The 22,153-nt window shown below is 39.4% G+C and overlaps 1 protein-coding gene across 1 annotated transcript in view; it reads right to left on the bottom strand.

Annotated features, from left to right (window-relative positions):
* The window catches only part of LOC122562216 (dynein axonemal heavy chain 17-like), a 464,703-nt gene that overhangs the window by 344,476 nt on the left and 98,074 nt on the right, over window positions 1–22,153 (bottom strand). Inside the window, exons 17-20 of the mRNA XM_043714924.1 lie at window positions 15,789–15,929; window positions 14,063–14,206; window positions 12,728–12,910; window positions 4,505–4,759 (exon numbers count right to left, since the gene is read on the bottom strand). Coding sequence (XP_043570859.1) covers window positions 4,505–4,759; window positions 12,728–12,910; window positions 14,063–14,206; window positions 15,789–15,929 — 723 coding nt within the window. The remainder of the gene's footprint in view (window positions 1–4,504; window positions 4,760–12,727; window positions 12,911–14,062; window positions 14,207–15,788; window positions 15,930–22,153) is intronic.

Below are 22,153 nucleotides of genomic sequence, written 5' to 3'. Positions count from 1 at the left end.
TTTTGATTTTGTTTTAGACCACTAGATTATCTCCTGCCTCGAGCTGAGAAGGTTCCTAGGGTCTGACACTCCTTTGTCCCAGCAGCTTGGCACATTTCTTGCTCAACCAAGTGCACAGCTGTTGCAGTGAGATGTTCACTGACAAGTTCTCCAAATTCCCTAAGCCTAAATTTCTGACTGAGGTGTCAGTATCTGAGTTGATAGGAGTGTGCAGGAGGCAAACCTGTTGCTGTTTATTACAAGGCTTTGGTACTCTCAATCTCAGACATCAAGGTGGCATCAGGCACTTCAGCCATTTCTTCTGAGCTCTTGGCCATTTCACTAGTACCTACAAGTCAAAAGGTAAGGAAAATATTGTGACCAGTGGTTCAATGAGTGCTAGTCACACAGTTGGTGGAATATAGATGTCGAGGCATATCCAATGGTGTGGTACAATCCTTCTTTCAAGGGCCAGGATTCTCTCCTCACTGTGGTTGAGGAGACTAATGTCAGTACCCCTCCACATGCCCAGATCCTTTTATGGGAATGGGAAGGATTGTGTGTGCTGAAAGTAGACAGCACAGTTGTTAGTGCTGATGTACATAGGGAAAAGGCAGTGAGGTTTCAGATGTCGTGAGGAGAAGTTTGGGCAGATTTGGGTGAACTGACAGTGAGTGTGGGAGGATGCTGCAAACAAAGAGTGGCAGATCATGAGTCTTATTGGAGGTGGATAGAGTATAAGATAGCAGAGAGAAGAGTGGAGAAGGTTATTGACCTTCTTTAGCACTGCTGCCTGTTCCTGCACACGACTGAGACTGCACTGACACAGGGTGTCAACCTCAGACCAGGGTCTAGTTACATGGTCTCTTCTGTCAGTCCTCCATGAAAACAATGCCTTGCATTTGCACCATTCTGTCCACCAGAATCACAAAAACTTCAGAGAATCGTGGTGTCATTTTCACCTTCTTGGATATCTTTTCAATGTACTTATTACTAAGCTTCAGAATGCCAGCAGCCTTTTATATGTACCACAGGCTGGTCTTTTGGCAGATATCCGCTTGGTGGTGAGCTGTTCTGAGAATGGCACGTGGTAAAATCGGACTAGAACTTGATGAGAGGTATGTTATAGTGGCAGGGGAAGTTGTTAATGGAGTGAGTTTCCTATGATACAGTGTAAAAAAAAACTCACTAGGCCAGCAGCGTGAAACCCTCCAAAACAACCAGTCATAACTCATACTTATCCAAAGGAAATGTAAGATTCAGCCGATAGTATGTCACAGGAATTGTTTGGGTCTGTGTGATTGGTCATGGAGACTGTATGCAGTTGGTAGGTATAGCAGGAGAACTGGCTCAAAAATGGATAAAGAGTGTATCAAGCCATTTTCTATCTTTTTCTGTATTTGCCTGATGGCAACAAACCTAAAGAGAGAGCCTCACATGAGTGCAACAGCAAGGTAGTCAAAGCAATTCATTAACAAATTGATAGTAATTTTATGGAGAGTTTTGAAAATTACTCATGGTACACTGGAACCATGAAATCTCATACACTTGACCTGTAAGTCAAGGTGACAAGTAAGCATTAGTTCCGTGCTGAATCTCTCAAGTGGCTATCAAGCACATAGGGTGTGATGCAAGGGAAGAAGAAGTAGTGCAGACAGCAGCAAATCAAGCCAGAAATATGGGGAAAGGAGATAAAGTGGCCTTACAGCAGAGGGAAGGTGTCAGAGTGCCTCTAGGGTAGAAACATATGAGTAAAACAAACAAGTGGGAAAATGGGGGTAAAAATGCTTGTTTCATAAAATGCATTTAACAGTGAGAGGCCACTTGCCATTTGAGAAGCAAGAAAGCTAAGGGCCAAGTAGTGGGAGATCAGAAACATCACACAGGTGTGCTTTCCTCATGCTGGAGACTGACAGGAGACCACAAATCTATATTGAAATAGCATTTTCTTGAAGGGAGTTCACATTACAGAACAGGTGGTGCTGGAAATCTTAATGCGTTAAGGTAGATAAATCCCTGAGACTTAGTGAAGTGTATCCCAGAGAGGAAATTGCAGGGCTCCTACTGAAGACATTTGAATCATTGGCAGCCAAGGGCGAAGTTCCCGAAGATTGGAGGTGGCTAATATGGTATCATTATTTCAGAAGGGCTACACAAATGTTTGGGAACTACAGAGCAGTGATCTTAATGTCTGGAATAGATAAGTTGCTAGAGGGGATCCTGACAGACAGGATTTGCAGGCATATGGAGAGGCAAGGACTCATTCAGGATAATCGCCCTGGTTTTGTGCATGGGAAATTATGTTTCATGAATTTGATTGAGTCTTCTGAAGGAGTGACCAAAAAAGTAGATGAGGACAGTTGGGTCGACATTGTCCACATGGACTTTAGCAATGCCTTTCACAAGTATGCATAGTCGGTTGTTGAGTTACGTTAAGTCTCATGGGATTCAGGGACAGCCAGCCAACTGGAGACAAAATTGGCTTGATGGTAGAAGATACAGGATGATGGTAGACGGTTCTTTCACCCCAGACTGGAGGCCTGTGACCAGCAGTATGCCACAAGGACTAGTGCTGGGTTCACTGTTATTCATCATTTATATAAATTATTTGGATGAGAATTTAGGAAATATGGTTACACCAAGACTGGTGGTTTAATGGACAGGGAAGAAGGTTATCTGGGAACACAGTAAGACCTTGATCAACTATTCCAGTGGGCTAAGGAATGGCAGATGGAGTTGAATATAAATAATTGCAAAGTGTTGCATTTTGGTGGGTCAATCCAGGGCAGAACTTACATAGTCAATGGTAGGGCCCTGGCAGTGTTATAGAACAAACAGATCTAGGGGTTCATAGCACTTTGAAGTGGAGTCACAGGTAGATAGGATGGTTCAGAAGGCTCTCAGCATTCTTGCTTTCATTAGTCAGAGCATTGAGTATAGGAGGTGGGACGTCTTGTTGCAGCTGTACAAGATTTGGTGAGGCCACACTTAGTACTGTGTGCAGTTCTGGATACCCCACTATGGAAAGGATACTATTAAACTGGAAATAGTACAGAAAATATTTACCAGGATGTTACCTGGACTGGAAAGTTTGAATTACAAGGAGAGGTTGGATAGGTAGGGACTTATTCTCTGGAGCATAGGAGACTGAGGAGTGATCTTTATAAGTCTATAAAATCATGAAAGGCATAGATAAGTTAGATAGCCAACCGCTTTTCCCCATGGCAGGGGAGTCTAGAACTAGAGATCACAGGTTTAAGGGGAGAGGGGAAAAATACAAGATTCCAGAAAGGCAATTCTTTCAGTATGGCGAGTGTCTGAACAACCTGCCAGAGGTAGTGGTGGATATGAGAACAATTGTCATTTAATAAGCATTTAGACAGATATGTTGATGGGATAGGTATAGAGGGATATGGCAAATGAGACAACTTTAATTAAAAACTGGGCAGCTTAGGCAAATTGGGTGAAAAGGCTTGTCAGATGTGGCATTGCAGGGTCACTTTCTGTTTGAAACCACTGAATTAAGGCTTTATGTCCTTTTTAAAAAAAATGTACATGTTATAATTCAAGTTCAATATGCATATAGGCGATCTAGAGTTATGAAATGAAATGAAATTCATTCATTTTGTTGCAGAAGGGTGTAGAGAAAAAAAAAACATTAAAACACATGCATTCATCTAGCCTTGGTTAATTATATCCCTTCATTCCTAGCTGGGTCTCTCCAGATTCAGGTCAAGTCCCTGTGTAATCACATTTAATTTCCCAGCAATCTGGGTGCTTTTTTCAGTGGTACTATTGAAGGAATCATAAACCAGCCACCGAACTAATCAATCTAGTGGGATGAGGTGTGGTGGTTAAGGTTGGTTCAGCTCAGTTGGCTAGATGATTGGTTTACAACACGGAATGATGCCAACTATATGAGTTCAATTAACACTAGTTGGAGTCACCATGAAGGTGACCTCTCACATCATCAGAGGCACGCTGACTCTCTGGTTAAACTACTGCCAGTCATCTCTCTCTAAATGAGACAACAACCTCATGGTCAGAAAAGAAATCTTTAGGTTTACTAATCACTAAGTTATGAAGTATTGGAAATTTCTCAATTTACTTTCTCAGAACCTCAATTTTGAACACTTTGATCTTGTGTTGATTAAGAATTCAATTTTCTCAACATCTTTTAACTGAAGTTCTCATCCTAGTATCACCTGTTTTGAGATGTCTCAATCGTCTAAAATTCTTTGAATTCCAAGTTAGAGAAAATATATTCAATGTGTTTTAAGCACTGACTTACTGAAAATGTTGCAGCATACCCCCAGACTGAGTATTCTCCATAGCAAGTAATTAAAACCTCATTAAAAAAGCATGTAACGTGTTATGTGTGTTTCTAAAACCATAGTAACACACTTTAAGTTTAAAGTGAGTATAATAGATGGAATTTTAAAATTCACATGTTGGTACAACTCAGTCATTTTCAGGCTTTTCTAAGTTTATTTTTAAAGATGGTATATCATAGAACATTAATTACCTGATTTTTAAACTGTTCAAGAGTGGGTGGAGTTGGAGGGACACCCCCTTCACCATAAGATTCTATTTCTTCCTGGGTGAGCACACGCCCATATATTAGAAATTCTTCCAGAAATTCATTGCGATCATCCACCCACAAATAAGAATAACTATCAAATGATTCTTCATACTTCTCTGCTTGTCTCATAGTGGTTATCACCAGAGTCATTATTTCTTCTCGCATCTCAGTCAAATCTGCCATTTCTTCAAGATCTATCTGCAGTCAAAGAAAGGTGAATTCCCCTCATTTACACTCTTCAACAAATGACGCACCCGTTGACATTTCACACATACCCACTGCAGTCTATATTCCTTACGTCAGTCATGAACAGCATACTTTCATATTTTCACACTTAAAAGGACAAGTTATGCTTTCTATATCTTCCTCATTTTACATTCCACACACCATTCATTGCCCAATCCAATTATACTCAATAACACAATATAAATGAACCCTACGTATCCACTTTCCATTTCAAAAGTCATTAGTTAACTCTTCATTTTTCTGAAGAACAAAGCAGAGCAGAATATCAGCGAGAAGCCAGACCAAGCAAGTTCAATATAACATAAGAAACACGAAGAAGAGTAGGCCATTTGGCTCTTCAAGCCCACTCTGCCAAACAATAGAGTCGGTACCGATCCATTATTCCTCTTATCCACTTTCCTGCCCTTTTCCCGTTATCAGTGATTCCCCTACTGAAAGAATCTATCTTTCACAGCCTTAGAAAAATATGTTATTGTCACATGTACTCAAGTACATAAATCAATGAAAAGTTTACAATGTCACCTCTTATGGTGCCATTTTAGGTACAAATTACCTAGGTACAAATCTTACATACGAAAAGAGGAATAAAGGAAAGAAATTGCATTACCTTGCAGTGATTTATAGTACAAGCTGGAAACAAAATATAGTTAAAAAGGATAACATTGCAGTCTTAAATATACATGGAGTTTTCCCCCACAACTCTCTGTCGCAAGGAGTTCCAAGGACTCAACCGTCAGAAGAAATTCCTCCTAAATTCAGCCTTAAATTGGCACCCCCTTTATACTGAGATTATTCCCTCTGGTCCTAGTTTCTCCTGTGAGGGAAACATACTCTCAGCATTTACTGTGACAAGCCACTTAAGAATTCTATATATTCAAATGAGACCACCATTCTTCTAAATTCCAGTGAGTAGAGTCACAGCCTGTTTAATCATTGCTCATTATACAATCCCTCCATAGCAGGGATCATCCAGTGAAACTTCTGAACTGCCTCAAATAAAATAATTTTTCTTAAAACAAGGAGACCAAAATTACTCACTACTCTTGATGTGATCTCAGCAGCACCTTGTATAATTGCAGTAAGATTTTCCAACCCTTACACACTTGAAACAAGGGCCAATATTCCATTAGCTTTCCAAATTACCTATTGCACCTGTGTGCTAGCTTTCAGTGTTTCAGACACAAGCACCCCCAATTCTATTTGTGTTATAGATTTCTTCAGTTTTCTTCACTTAAATATTCTTTTTTATTGTTCTCCCTTCTAAAATGAATAACATTGCATTTTCCCATGATATATTCCATGTACCAATGTTTTCCCTCTAACATAACCTATCAATATTTTTCTGTAAACTGTTTATATCCCGCTAACAGACTGTCTTTCCAACTATTTTAGTGTGGTTTGCAAATTTGGTGACAGTACATTCTTTTCCTTCCTCTAAATCATATGTGTTGTAAATAGCTTCAGTCCCAGCAGCCATCTCCATGGAACATCACGGATTGTGAGTCGCCAACCCTAAAAATAACTATTTATTCCTGAAATAACTCCACAGAGGCTGGTAACCCTTCACCAAGTCACTTTATTTTCAAATGGAAAGTCCTTAACAGATACAGCTTTCTCGCAGTCAGCGGTCAGAGTGAACAGAACTTCTGACACTCCTGTTTTTATCTCCCAACCAGGGTTCCCTGATTAGACCAGATTAGCAGCCCCAATCAGGGAACTCATATTCAATTAGGTCCATCTAGCTGACCTTGTTGTGATCACAACTCCCACACACTGTTTCCTGTTCATGAGCCAATTCTCTATCCGCGTCAAATACTACCTCCAACTCCATGTTCTCTAATCTTATAATTTAACCTTTTGTGAATTCCCTTCTTTGAAAACCTTCTGTAAGTCCAAATATAACCCATACTGGTTCCCCTCTATACACTGTTGAGATTTCCTTGAAAACCATGAATTAGTCAGATAGAATTTACCTTTCAATGAAGCCATATGATTTTCCAAATTATCTGCTTTTACTTCCAATTGATTCTGATATTTTTACAATAAAAAGGTGTTAGGTTAATTGGCTTATAGTTACCTGCTTTTTGCCTCCTTTCCTTACTGAATAGGGTATCACATGAGCAGCTTTCCAATTCTGTTTTACTTCTCCAGAATCCAAGGATTTCTGGAAAATTACAATACATCCCCTTTCTCTGTTGTTTTTACCTTTTGGAATCCTAGGATACAAGTCATCAGGGCCAGGGGACTTATCTGCCTTTGGCCCCATTAGTTTACCTAATACTATTTCTATGGTGATGGTGATGGAACTTAATTCTTGCTCCATGTAGTTTAATTTTAATTAAATGTTCAAAGTATCTTGCACCTGAAAGACTGATGCAAAATATCTGTTCAACTCCTCTGCCACTTGCTTGTTCCTCAAAACCAAGTCTCCAGGTTAAATTTCTGAGCAGCTTAAGTGCATTTTGGCCTCTTTATCCTTATTGATACTTAAAGATCTTATTCTCAGTTTTAAATATTCCTTGCTAGTTAGCCCTTGCAGTTTATTTTCTTACTTTAATATATTTTTAATGGTCCTTCGCCGGGTTCTTAATTGATCCCAGTCTTTGGGGCTATCACTGACTTTGGCCTCAGATGCTCTTTTACCCTTCACCTTAATACCCTCCTTAACTTCCTTGGTTAGCAATAGTTGGTTTCTCCATCTCTTAGAATCTTCATGTCAGCTCTGAAGCAGAGAGTCATCTAGAAAGACTCAAAATGTTAACTTGTTCTCTATGGATGCTGCCTGACATGCTGGGATTTCCAGATTTTTTGTTTTTTGTATCTTTCAGCAAAAATACATTGCTGCAAGGAAGAAAGTCATGAATTACCTCCTTAAGTATCTGCCAATGATAGAATTTTACATTAGTTCAAGAGTGAGAAACTTGGGTGTCTTACTGAGTCATAGAGTTCTACAGCATGGAAACGGACGCTTCATTCCAACTTGTCCATGCTGAACAAATATCCCAATATTTGCTTCCTGTCATTGTTGCTAATCGATACATCCAGTTCACTTTAGCTAATTCTATCCTCCTCATATCATTGCTATTCACTTTAAGTTAAACACAATTGTTTCTCAACTAAGATATACAAAGATGTTGCCAGGATTGAAGGGTTTGAGGTATAGGGAGAGTCTGAATAAGCTGGGGCTGTTTTCCCTGAGCTTTGGACACTGAGGGGTAACCTTATAGAGGTGTATAAAATCATAAGGGGAATGGATAGGGTAAATAGAAAAGGTCTTTTCCCTGGGGTGGAGGAGACCAGAACTAGAGGGCTTAGGTTTAGGGTGAGAGGGAAAAGATTTAAAAGGGACCTAAGAGGCAACGTTTTCACACAGAGGGTGGTGGTGTATGGAATGAGCTGCCAGAGGAAGTAGTGGAAGCTGGTACAATTACAGCATTTAAAGGGTTTGGAGGGATATGAGCCAATTGCTGGCAAATAGGGCTAAATTAATTTGGGATATCTGTTCAGCATGAACAAGTTGGACTGAAGCGTCCGTTTCCATGCTGTAGAACTCTATGACTCAGTGAGACACCCAAGTTTCTCACTCTTGAACGAACATAAACTTCTATCATGTTATGTTCACTACTTCCGAGAGGATCTTTTATTCAGCTGTCATCTATTAAACCTGCCTCATTATCCATTATGAGATTCAAGATAAGTCTGCACCCTGATTTGCTCCATGACATATTGCTCATGGAACTATTCATAATGCACTCTATAAATCTGTTGTCTTAGCTACCCTTTCCAATTTGATTAACACAATCAATAAGATGATCACATTCACCAAAATAGTTGCTCTATTCTTTTTACATGTTCCTATTATTTGTTGGTTTACAGCCACTCTGTGGGAAAGGTTATTGTTTGGTGGTCTATACACTATTCCTATCAACATCTTCTTTCCCTTTGTTATGAAGATGTTGGTGTAATGTACTTAAGAAAGTTAAAACTAGCAGAACTACCTGACTCACAAGTGCTACCAACAAGATACAATGTAGCATGTGGTCCAGCAGTTAGCATAGCTGGTTGCCTGGACACAAAAACAAATTTGAATTTGGTCAATCAGTTTAAAGTTATACCCCAAAATACTACTCTCCAATTGAGTATAAATGTAATATATTGACAATATTAAAAATCAATGGAATAATCCAATGCTTTGGGGTATAAGACCAGGGAAAATTGAATAGTTGAAAGAGAACCACCAGAAGACGAAGAGATGTAGACTGCTAGTCAGAACTGTCCGAGAGGTACATATCTAAGAGAAGGAGTTTGCACAGAGAAAGACATCAACACCAACCTGGAGAGTAAATCTGCAAAGAGAAGATTCAGCAACTGGCTGGTTTTGAAATTTGAATTTTTCAGTAAATCGGGGATTTTATTGAACTAGTATTGTAGAAGGGGAAGGCAAAAGATAGGTTAGAGGAAGGAATTGTAAATAGTTGTTAGTTATTCTGTTATACTTTAAGAAATAAAGTTTAACTTTTACTTTAACTAATTCTTGGCCTCAAATTTTCAGATTACTAAATGGGATAAATCTTTTGTGTTGCGTTTAAATTAAGCAGCAGGATTAATGCTGTGTCGTAACAGTTTGGGGGCTCATCATCAGGATTTGAATTGGTTTAGACAGATTTGAAAGCATGACAAATCCCAGCAGATTTAAACATTTGTAGGTTAATGTTCTGATCTTTAAATAAAATGTAGGTGAGACAATTTGTTTAATTTCAGTGACTTGTGGTTGATTAAATTAAAAAGTGAGATAAGTGACTCTTAAAATTGCTAAAGAGTGTATGAGATTTGATGATGATTCCCAAATTTACCAAGAAATGTTAGAAGGAAAGGAAAATGCCATACTTTTAGAATTAGCAACTAAGTTAGATTTGGGTTAAACTAAAGACAAAAGTAAAGCTGAAACTGTAAGGAGATACACACAGACACGACAAAAAGAGAATTTGAATTTGAGAAGTTGTGACTTTCTCATCAAAGTCAAATTAACAGAATGGAGATTAAAAAAGATGGTAGTGTTATATACAAATATGTCAAAACTCTGCCACATTGAGAAAGATGTTGAAACCTTCCTTGTTTCATTTGAAACATTGGCCAGGCAGATGGAGTGGTCTGAGGATTTATGGGTAATGCTAGCTCAGACTAAACTGGTAGGCAGAGCTATTGAAGTACTTGCTGTGCTGTCAGATGAGGGGTCAAGAGATTAAGAGGTTAAACAGGCTATTTTAAGTGCTTATGAATTGGTACCAGGAGCCTAAAGACAGCGGTTCAGAAAAACAAAAGGATGAACCAGGTCAAACTTATGTTGGGTTTGAAAGAATTAAACTGAAAATTTTAATAGATGGGTGCCTGCTTTGAAAATAGACAGGTCCTATGAGGGTCTTAGAGATTATTCTGCTGGATAAGTTTAAAAACTCACTTCCAGAAATGGTAAGAATTCACGTGGATGAACAGAAAGTTCATGAAGTGAGAAGGGCAGCAGAACTAGCAGATGAATACATGTTGGTGCATAAGACAAGCTTTTTGCCAGAATTTCATCCTTTGAGGGATAGAAGTTGGGAGAAGGGGAGATCTTACATGACACAAACAAGAGTAGAGAGCACCGGATAAGAATTTACCGCAGGATGAAAAAGAAGCCCAAGGAGGTGGAAAGGTGGTGAAAGGCCTCAGGTGTTTCCACTGTAAAGTGTGACACGTAAAGTCATAGTGCTGGTTGTAAAAGAAAGGCACTGTGGGAAAAGATATGGTAAAAGAAACTAAGCTGGTGGCATTAGTGAAGGAGTAAAGGAGACCCCAAGAAAAGTCAAAGAGCTGCAGGAGAGTGCACAGCCTAGGCAGGGGCTGGATATGGAGTTAGTACATGATCTTGACAAAGAATTCGCCTCTGTGGGTAAAGTTTACTCAAAAACAGGGGAGAAGGACAAGAAGTTAATTTTGAGAGGTACAATATCTAACCAGTCGCTGACAGTAAGGGATGAGCGTTTATGCACTCTTTCTGACCTGTTACCTGAGAGAGTGGTAATTTGTGGGATAGATGGACAGAAATTTAGCATTCCCCAATGCAAGATCAGGTTGGAGTGCCAACTCAAGACTGGGAAAGTTATAGTAACAAGATTGACAGTGTCAGTTTGAGGAATTCAGTTTGTTCTTGGGAATGATTTGGCAGGATCCAAGGTGAGAGTAACACCCCCTGATGTGGAGAAGCCCAAGGAAGACCATGAAACTGTGCAGTTAAAACAAATATCCTGATATTTTTCCAGACTATGGTAACCAGATTTCAATATCACAAATCAATCTACAAATCGAAAAGTAAAAAGATGAAGGAGTTGAGGTTCAGTCAGCAGATATCCTTTTTGAAGTAATGGTACAGAAAAAAAACCTGAACAGGCAGAGGGTCAGACAGAAGTGTTTTGTCCTGAAAGGCTAAGAGACTTGCAAAAGCAAGACAAGATGATAAAAGATATATATGTGAATGTCTACTCTGAAAAGGAGGCAGAATATTCTAGCGGCTTATTATCTGAAAGATGGAATCTTAAGGCAGGAATGGAGACCATGGCAGGTTAGTGCAGAGACGAAATGGGCCGAAGAACATCAGATTGTGTTGCTGGTTTAAATTAAGCAGGAGGGTTTACTCAATGTTGTAACACCTTGTTGTTTTATTCACGTTCACACAAACGGACTCTATCATCTTAGCCTAGATGATCTCTCAATTGTCCTAATTTTGTTGACATGATACCACTGTCCTCACCAAAAACAGATGAGGAGATTACTGGTCTGTGAGATTCTTAAGTTATTACTTATTTCAATAAATCAGAGAGCAATATACTCTCAGCTCTATTTTGTGGGACGAAGTGGAAGAATCAGCTCTAAAAAGAAACCTTGGATGGAAATTTCCATTTTGGACTTTATGTTAGAGATCATCATTTTCATGAGTGTCTGGGACAAGTTTTCTTCATACGATCATTTACATTTCAGCTCATTTCCATTTGTATGTGACGAGAGTGGCAAGTTTTATGGGCCAGGACAGTCTTGTCCACATCGGGGAACACTGGAACCTGGGCCAGTCAGTCAGTCATTCTCATTGTCTTGATTGAGTCTCAGACCAGACAGAAACTGGGCCTAAGGATTGGCAATGTTCCAGGCAAATGGTTCTGGTACAGGCTGTCCATGAAAGAAGCAAGTAAACAATCTGCTTTATTTCATGTAGAAACATTTTTTTCAGGCAGGTCCTCGATAAAATATAATTGAACTAGGAATGGTGGAAGGCTGTATTTGCCATGGTGGTTCAAGAAGAACAATAATTAACTAACTTACAGCTTTTATCAAATATCACACACAGCAGATTTCATAATAGCTTTAATTAAGTTCTATGTAGACCTAGAAGTCTATGTAGACCTAGAAGTATTCAGTACATTGTAAATGGTTCCTGTATTTTTGTTGTTCTTAAATAGCTTGCTTACTGAGGCTTTAAAACAAAAAAGCCTACTGTACACTGTCAGCTGTGTTGGAAGTGTATATTTTGAAAATAATTTGTGCAAGTGCAACTTTTCACATCACAATAACTGCAATGAATAGAATATGAAAGAGGAGTAAGTTGATTGTGTCCCATTTCAGACTTACCTTGATTACCCAAGGTAATCAGGAGCAGCCAATACTATAGACTGTTACCAGCATTAAAGGTCTCCACTTTTATCATTGAAGAACACTAGATGCAGACTGTGCAGATTGAAAACTACAGGACAGTCTCTGTTAGTGTAGCAATGTAATCTGTATAGCTAGAAAAGGGGTGTCAGAAATGAAGCACTCTCCCTTAATCATTTGGTAATCTAAGGTAAATTATATGACAAATTGTAAGAGATTACTCCATGTTTTGGGTCTCACCTGATACTTCTTTCGAGTAACATGCTTTGCTAGACGTGGAACAAGGCCAACAAATTTATATACATCATTCATCAAAGTCTCTATGAGATTATAGAATTCACTGCCTATTCCAATAGTTGGTCGAAATTCAGTGTCAGATTCAGTGAGTTCAAGACGTACTTCAAACAGTGGTGAAGCATGAGCCTAGATGTCCCAAATATCAGAAGAAAATAATTTAGTCAGAAACAAAATTAACTGATTGTTAAATATATTGGTAGAAAATGATGAAAATTGTAAAATTGGTCTTAGAATGTCTTTTTGTAGCAAACACCTAAAAATCCAGTGAGATCTTTCCATATATTATATCTTTGAAAATATTCAAACTGAATTGTTACTTTTAACAATTTGTGTTTAAAATCATAGAATGTTAGCAGAAAAGTGACCACTCAGCCCCACATCCATGTGTTGGCTCTTTTAAAGAGATAACTAATTACACCGTACTCTTTTTCATAAGCCTGCAATTCAGTAAAGACTTTATCCAATTCCTGTTCAAAATAAAATAAGATTACAGAATACAGGCCTAGAAGGAGGCCATTTGGTTTAACTAATCCAAGTTAGTGTTTATGGTCCATTCAAAGCTCCTTCCATTCTTGCTCAGATAATTCTATGGGGTAGGTCTGGGTGGAATGCTCTTTGGAGGATCGGTGTGGACTCAATGACCAAATGACCTGCTTCCACAGTCGGGATTCTATCAAAGTCAGAAGTCACGCAATGTAGGGATTCTATGATTCATATTTTAAAAGTCCATAGAACCTAATGTTAAACGGCATTTTTTTCCAGAGAAATCAGGGTGAAATCACCCTTTGTTCCATAAAATCTGGTTCTTTGGAAAGCTGCTGCCCAGAAGGAAAAACAGCAAAACTGACATGAGACATACTGCTCCACCTCATCTTGCATACTTCAAAATGGAGCTGCATTACAACCAATATGTTACTTTCCAAGTATTACTTTTTATTTTCACTGATCTTTCCCAATGGATGGGAGACTATATACATGTAGTTGTTGACTTTTCAAAGTGACAGAGGCCAACCTACAGGTAGCAACTTGCCATTTTTCATGAAAATGGTTTTTATTAGATACTTCATTATTCAAATTGGATGCCATCTCCATTCAGCAGATAGCTATTCTGGGACAACTTGTGATAAGGAAACTTCCCCAGCAGTGTCATAGCACAGGGGAACTGACCTGATGGAGTTTCTGAGTCCATCTATCTCCCAGTCTGCCTTTCAGGGGTCAGTAAAATCTGGACCAAGGTTTTCATTGTATCTTAATTGGGTTCTGCTCAGTGTTACAAACCTGACTTTCCATATTGCTGAGAAGAAATTGGAGAGACTTCTGAACTACAGCATGAAAGCCTTCCACAACCATCTCATCTATATAATTCACATATTTCTCCCAGCTAGGATCTTTTACATCAGCATGAAAAAATATTCTGTTTTCCTGCAACAAGACAAATAATACAAAATATAAAATAGTTTATTAAATATTAGCAATTATAATTTCTAGAGTGCTAATCTCAGGGTACTAAACAAACAGTATAACATACATTGATTTTGTCCTGTCTTTAGCCTTGGAATACCTAGGTATACTGACCTGAAATGACATGAATCAGTCATATACTAGCACAATACTCCGAGAAGGCCATGTACTAAGTTAAGGCAGTAACAGCTGCCCCACAACTCAATCTTTTGATTAAGATCTTCCTTTCATTAAGATCTAAGTGGGAGCCTTAATGCTGTCTTTATCACATTCCATTTCATTAACCTGCTGTAGACAATTCAGCATATGATCTTGCTATTTGCATACTCACATTACTGACGCAATGCAGGCATGTGTTATGCCATGCCTGAGAATGTTGCTCTATTCTGCACACTACAGTTAAACTGGTAGTTGCATAGCCTGATGAATAAGGTGTATGTTATAAGATAATGCAAGTTTGAATTCTGCTACTATTGCCAAAAGGAGCACTCTTTTGGCATACTTGTAATGTCCCTAGCCCTGGACAAAGAGGCTTAGTTCAAGTCCCACCTGCTCTAAAGGTGTGCAAAAATATCTCTGAACAAGCTGATTTTTAAAAAAGCACACTCCTCAGGGAAAGCCTGGAAAAGGCTCCCCAAAGGCAGCAATTCCAAATATGCAACACCTTTGAATCTGACTCAAAGTCAAGATCACACTGCTTTTAGGTACTCCTCCATATGATTCAAGGAAGGCTTTCTCAAGGTGTCAAATTAATAGATCATTAAGTATCCAGGCTCAAATTTGTCTCTAATGATTTTTTTAAAGCATTACTTAAATGTAGTTAAAAAGATAATGTAAATGTGTCAGTGTACTTTTACTTGTCCATGGAAACAGCATAGATGCCCAAAGAAACATACAAATTTGTGAAAGTGTTGTCATGTTCAATATTCATTATATATAACAAGCAGATGATTTTATTCCTCACCAACTGCTATTTTCATTGAAAATAACAATGCATTGAATGCTCGTAGTAACATTGTACCACTCCACTGACCACTAATGCTAATACAAGAGAGCCAACTAACTACCTTGACACTAGGATGGAGTGTTCTCATTGAAGCTGCGTCTCTGTTCATTCCCTCTGATTGGTACGTGACGAAGAGAAACCACTTGTGCATGACTAAAACACTTTAGTTCATTGTACAAAGACTTTCCAGACTGTCATTTTTCCTGAAGTACACACAGTTATGCAGCTGTCTGATTTAAGCTGAAAATAGGTACACTGGCTGTTAAAGCAAGAATGATTAAAACATCAGCTAACTACTTAGTTTTGGGCAACATGTATTTGTCCAAGAGTTTCATGCAGGTTCTCTGCTTGAATTTAAGCCCACAAAATTGAATCTGGAAGTAAGCAGGATTATCATGGGATTCTTCTGTCATTCTTCAGCAAGTTAATTCCCCACACAAATGATCCTTCCCATTATGTTCAATCTTACAGGGGATAAGTCAGTATTTATTTTAAAAAAACATGATGGGATAAATATTATAGACTTCATTTTTTTACCTCCAATAGTGCATGAAGCTTGACACCATCTTCAGTAACAGCTGCATATCTTTTGTTTAACATATTCTGTCGCCCATCAAGGTCCAAAAATGAATCTTTCTTATTGCCACCTCTTTCAAACAAGGGGCTTGTTGACCATTCCTACCAGAAAAATCAACAAAATAAGTTCCAACTTGAACCAATGTAGAAAACATAAGTATCCAATTAACAAATCAGTTGGAAACATGTAAATAGGCAACTAATTACATTGATCAAATATCTTGAACCATTCTCCATCAGAAGACAGTGATAGATTAACCAAACTCAGGTTACTGAAACTACAGCAATGGTTGGGACCAATTTTCAATAGTGTGGATGGGCATGCCACTAACAATTTAAAAATGTCAATAGCTGTCAGTCAATTCAGATGGAATTGATGAATAACCAATTATGTTACTTCCATGCTACATCTGTCAAGTGATTTTAAAAATGTTACCTTTGCTAGATGGGCTGGTTGATACCTATTAAGTGTCTTATAAGTTTTAACAATTACCATGTGTCTTTGACTAATAATCTATCAACCAGAAGGCAAATAGATGTTAAGGAGGTCTACCTTGGAAAAAAATGTAAATCATGAACTGTGGCAATCTGGTCTATTTTACAAATAACTTACCTTTGGGTCAACTGTTATAAAACCACTGAAATCTGGTGGGCTTGTGCCAGGGAAGAGGGTATCCAGGACATCAATACAGTTTCCAATTGCATAACAAAGAATGTCTAGAAACATCAGTAGCATTAAAAGAACATCTAATTATGTTACTCAATGTATAATTAGAATGTACTCTAATACAATAGAACAAGAATTGTTTTATGGAATCAGAAGTATTCCAGTACAGGCGCAAAAGTTCAAAGATTTTGTGTTCCAAATTGAAGGTTGACTCCTCACAATCATTGTATTTTCAAAAACAGGTCAAGCAAATAGGAACAAAATAGCATATATTCTTTCATTTCTCAATCAACTGTCAAATTATCAGGCATTAAAATCTATTGGCCTTTAAATTATTTGAAAAGAAAATCTGCAGTGTAAAAAAGATTCAGTGTTTTCTGTTTCACTATCTCTTGATGAGTCTGAAGCTGTCACAGGATTTATGCCAAATGACTGTGTTCATAACTTACCATAATTTACAATGCGGTGTCTACTAATTTAGAGTTTAATTGAAAGCTTCAAGTGTCTTTAAGTCTTTGCAGTGGGGTTATGGATACCAATGTATGGTTTTGTAAGGGACTAAGTAATAGAAAATGTTAAATCTAGTTATTTCATTATTTTTTAAAATCTATATTCTTATTTCTTTTAGAAAAAAGCAAATTCATAAATAGAAACTTTAGAACTTCATTTCATCTCAGTATGGGACCTGAGGGCTGCCCATGGTGGATACTGGGTGAGTTGGCATAGAGGATATAAAGGCAAAGCTGATGGATATGAGGCAAGGATTGCCATAAAGTATATCTGTTCCTGTGTTGTACTGAATTAAATTGAATTGAAAGATAAGAGGCATTTGGTAGATTCATAGGCATTTCAACACAGAAGGAGGCCATTCAGTCCGTCGTGTCTGTGTTGTTGAGAAAAATCTGACTACATCAATCTCATTTACCAGTTCTTGGATGATTGCCCTGGCGATTATCTAAATACTGCTGAAATGTTGCTGGTTCAACTATCCTTTCAGACTGTGAGGTCCAGAATCCCACCATCCTCTGCATGAAAGTATTTCTTACCTCTCCTCTTGTCTTATATCTGTGTCCCCTAGTTATTGATCTCTGTACTATTGGAAAATGTGCCTTCCTATCCACTCTATCAATACATCCCATAATTTTACACACCACTATCTGGTCCCCTCTCATCCTTTTCAGATCCAATGAAAAATACACCAGCTTATCCAATTTTTCCACATCACTTAAATCATTTAGCACAGGTTACATTCTGGTAAGTCTCCTCTGCTTCCTCTATTGCACAAGCACATCCTTTCTCTAATATTATGTTAATTCTACCATGAGGGACCTTATCAAAAGCCTTGATAAAGTCCATGCAGACTGCATGAAACACACTACCTCATCAACATTCCTCGTGACCTCCTCAAAAAAATTAAATGAAATTTCTCAGGCACAACGTACCCTTAACAAATCCATGCTGATAATACCTGATTAATCTCTGTCTCTCAAAGTGCAGAAAGACTCTATTCCTCAGGATTCTTCCTAATAACTTATATACCACCAAAGTTAGACTTGTAATTTCCTGGTATATCTGTCATCACTTCTTAAATAATAGACAACATCAGCAGTCTTCCAGGCTCTGGTATTTCACCTATAGTCAGAGAAGCTTTGTAAATTCCTGCCATGACCATGATAACTCATGTTTTGCCTTTCCTAATGGGTATATTTTATCTGGACCTGTGGATTTATACACTTTTTAAGGCTGCTAGATTTGCTAGTACCATATAAATAAACTTAAATAACTACCCAGAGGCCTGTATCCCATCACCAAGTCATCCTTTATTTACTTGTGCACAGGATACTGGCTGTGGCCAGCCAGCTCATAGTCAGTCCCCTGAACTGAGGAGATTCTAAATCCCCTGTTGATATTGGTCAGCCAGCATATTTTAGTTGACCCAGTTTAACAACCCCAATCAAGAACCTCATATTTAATGAGGTCCACTTGCTTCCAATTGCTTTATCCCTCTCCCCCAAGTTTGGGGATTTAGGTTTTGTGTTTCTCTTGTAACCTTTCCTGCGATGTTTTCACCCCAGGTCTAGTTCCTCTGATTCAGACATGACACGGGGCAGCATGTACCTCATCATAGGTCTCTTGCATCCGGAACATCTTGGAAGAGTTTCCTCCTCTTCTTCAGGTGGTAATGGTATCGAGGCTGTGTCCATCTCGGACTCTGAGGTTTCCTCAACACAAAAGGGGGAGAACTTCTGGTTTCTGACAGGATCTCTGGCAGTTCTGAGAGGCCAGTTTTGTTTTGCTCCTGCCCCATTTGCAAGGTAACAACTTTCAGATGATCCACATCTTTTTTTCCAGTCTAACCTAACCAAACTTTAGAAGTTATCGGACCTGACCTCATGCTAACTTCGCCTTGTATCCATACTATGCCATTGCAATGGTTTCGGCACCAAAATTCATCCTTTGAATTAAATTGCCTCTCTCACTTAGAGGAGGCATGTGGCTGGCATTGGCATTCCTGCTGCCATTTCACTCCTGCCCCTTACGTTTGGAAATATCTGGTTTAACCTGATGTGGAGTCTTCTCCCCATCAGCAACTCTGCTGGAGCTATCCCTGATCTGTGCTGAAAATGTGTTGCTGGAAAAGCGCAGCAGGTCAGGCAGCATCCAGGGAACAGGAGAATCGACGTTTCGGGCATAAGCCCTTCGATTCTCCTGTTCCCTGGATGCTGCCTGACCTGCTGCGCTTTTCCAGCAACACATTTTCAGCTCTGATCTCCAGCATCTGCAGACCTCACTTTCTCCTATCCCTGATGTGTGCATGGTGATCCTACAATCGAACAGGAACCGGGAAAATTTGGTATCAAATGATGCTTTAGGCTGTTTCTTCAAGCCTGCCTTCAACATTTTGACCGCTCTTTCTAGTAGACCACTGGATGATGGATGGTATAGAGCGGTCCTTATGTGTCGGATGCCATTTGACTTCAGGAAATACTCAAAACTCCCTGGTGGTAAGTGCCATTCCATTGTCCATATATATTTCTGAAATCCTTGTATCATGAGCGATTCTCAATTGTCATCCGTGAGTGTGCCAAATGGACCTTATGCACTTCCAACCAGTCTGAATGGGCATCCACAATGACCAGGAACATTGACCCCATGCACAGTCGACATGTAACTGGGTTCAGTGTTTGCCCAGCCATTCCCACGAATATGGTGGTGCTGCTGGTGGCAACTTTTATCCTTGTTGGCACTCTGGGCACTGCCCCCCCAATGCAGTTACGTCGACATCCAACCCTAGCCACCAGACAAAGCTTCTTGGTAGTATCTTCATTTTGGAAACTCCTGGATGACCTTGGTGGTGTTTGGCCAGTATCTGGCGGTGACCTTTTCTCAGGACAATTACTCTTGCTTCCCAAAGTAATACGCCATCCTCTAAGGTGATCTGGTCTTGCTGAGTCCAGAAGGGTTTCAATCCTGGTTGCAATGGCCCTTCTGTCTTCTCCATTACCACTAACTGTTTTAGTTTTGTTAGGATAGAATCTTTTTTTGTCCACAGTTGAATGTTGTCAGAATAGACTCTTCTAGGGGAGGCACCAACGGTGTGGGAGATGGTTCAAGGCATCTGCATTAGCCACTTGGCTTCCTGGACAGTGTTCTAACTTGTATTTGTACACTATGAGAATAAGGGTCCACAAATGAATTCTACTGGAAGCTATGGGTGGCACCACTTTGTCTTCCTTCAGTAGTCCTAGCAGGGGTTTCTGATCTGTTACTAGAACAAATTCCCATCCATAAAGATGATTGCCAAATCTTCCTTATTTCTCTGGGCATAGTTGCGTTCAGCATCAGCCAAAGACCAGTAGCATACCCTACTGAGCATTCATCTCCATTGGGCCATCAGTGAGCCAATGCTACCCTGATACTGTTAGGAGAGGCCTGGCTCATGTCCAGCTTCATAAAGGATGGCCTCCCCGCCACGAACTTTGCATACATGTCCTCTTGTATTTATCCAGCTGCGAGAAGTTTACTGTTTGCTTAAACTCCCCACAAAGGTGAACTGAGTTGTTGGGCTTTACAGTTGGCACAACTGGTGCTGCCTATTCCTCAAACTATGATTCCTTCATTCTCCAGCATCCCCATTTCTGCCTCTACTTTTGCCAACAAGGCAAATGGCGCAGGGCGGGCATTGCAAAATCATGGAATTGCTTCCTGGTCAACATGTAAAGCCGCTTTGCCCGATTTGACAGTCCCAAGAATTTGAATTCAATTAAATTAAGAATCTACTGATGATGAAACCATTGTTGAAAACCATCTGGCTTAATGATATCCTTCGGGGTCAGGAACCTGCCATTCTCAACTGGTCTGGCCTACATGTGAATCTAGATCTTCAGATGTGGTTGGCTCTCAACTGCCCTCTGAAATAGCCTCAATAGGTGGTGCTAGAAAAGCACAACAGGTCAGGCAGCATCCGAGGAGCAGGAGAATCAATGTTTTGGGCAAAAGTCCTTCATCAGGAAGAAAATTCAAGAAGTCCTTTCCAAATCGTCTAATGAACAGATCAGGCAGCATCTGAGGAGTAGGAAAGTCGAAATTTCGGGCATAAGCCTTTCGGGCATAAACATTCACAGACCTAATGAAGGGCTGTGAATTCTCCTGGTCCTTGGATGATGCCTGACCTGCTGTGCTTTTCCAGCAACACACTATTGCCTCTAATCTCCAGCATCTGCAGTCCTCAATTTCACCTCTGAAATAGCCTAGCTTGCCATTCAGTTGTATCAATCTCTGCAAAGTGTTAAGAAATAAATTAAACTGAACAGATCACCTGGTATCAAACTAGGCATTGTAAAAGACAAAGAGAAAGTGAGGACTTCAAATGCTGGAGCATCAGAGTCAAAAAGTGTGGTACTGGGAAAGCACAGCAGATCAGGCAACATCCAAGGAGCAGAAGAATTAATGTTTCAGGCATTAACTCACAAACCTGATGAAGGGCTTATGCCTGAAACATCGACCCTCCTGCTCCTTGGATGCTGCCTGACCTGTTCATTAAAACATTTGGAAAGGACTTATTGAATTTTCTTCATGGTCCACAGAAAAGAAATTGTCAGAAGTCAGTGAATGAGAATTTGAAGCGTAGAAATTTGGAGAACTGTCTCACAAACTGGTCAAGAAATAGTCTGACTTTGTCATACTCACAGAATCAGACCTTAAAGACCATGTTCCAGACACCACTATCACCATCCCTGGCTATGTTCTGACCCACTGGTGAACAGACCAGTACAGTAGTACACAGTTGTGAGGGAGTTGCACTGTGAGTCCTTAACATTAACTCCGGACCCCATGAAGACTCATGGCTTTGGTAAAACATGGGGAAGGAAACCTACTGGTTACCTCATACCTTTGGCTGATGAATCAGCATTCCTCTAAGTTGAACCACACTTGAAGGAAGCACTGAGTGTGGCAAGAGCACAAAATGGATGGGGAATTTTAATTTCCAAATCAAGATTGACTCAGCAGCAGCACTATTGATTGAGCTAATCCAATCCTAAAGGACATAGCTGTTAAATGGGGTCTGTGTCAGGTGGTGAGGGAACCAACAAGAGGGAAAATAATTACTTGACCTCATCTTTACTATTCTGCCAGTGCAGACATATCTGTCTATGAA

Source organism: Chiloscyllium plagiosum, chromosome 24, assembly GCF_004010195.1.
Source record: "Chiloscyllium plagiosum isolate BGI_BamShark_2017 chromosome 24, ASM401019v2, whole genome shotgun sequence".
Taxonomy (NCBI): Eukaryota; Metazoa; Chordata; class Chondrichthyes; order Orectolobiformes; family Hemiscylliidae; genus Chiloscyllium; species Chiloscyllium plagiosum.
This window is presented reverse-complemented; position numbering and strand designations above follow the sequence as displayed.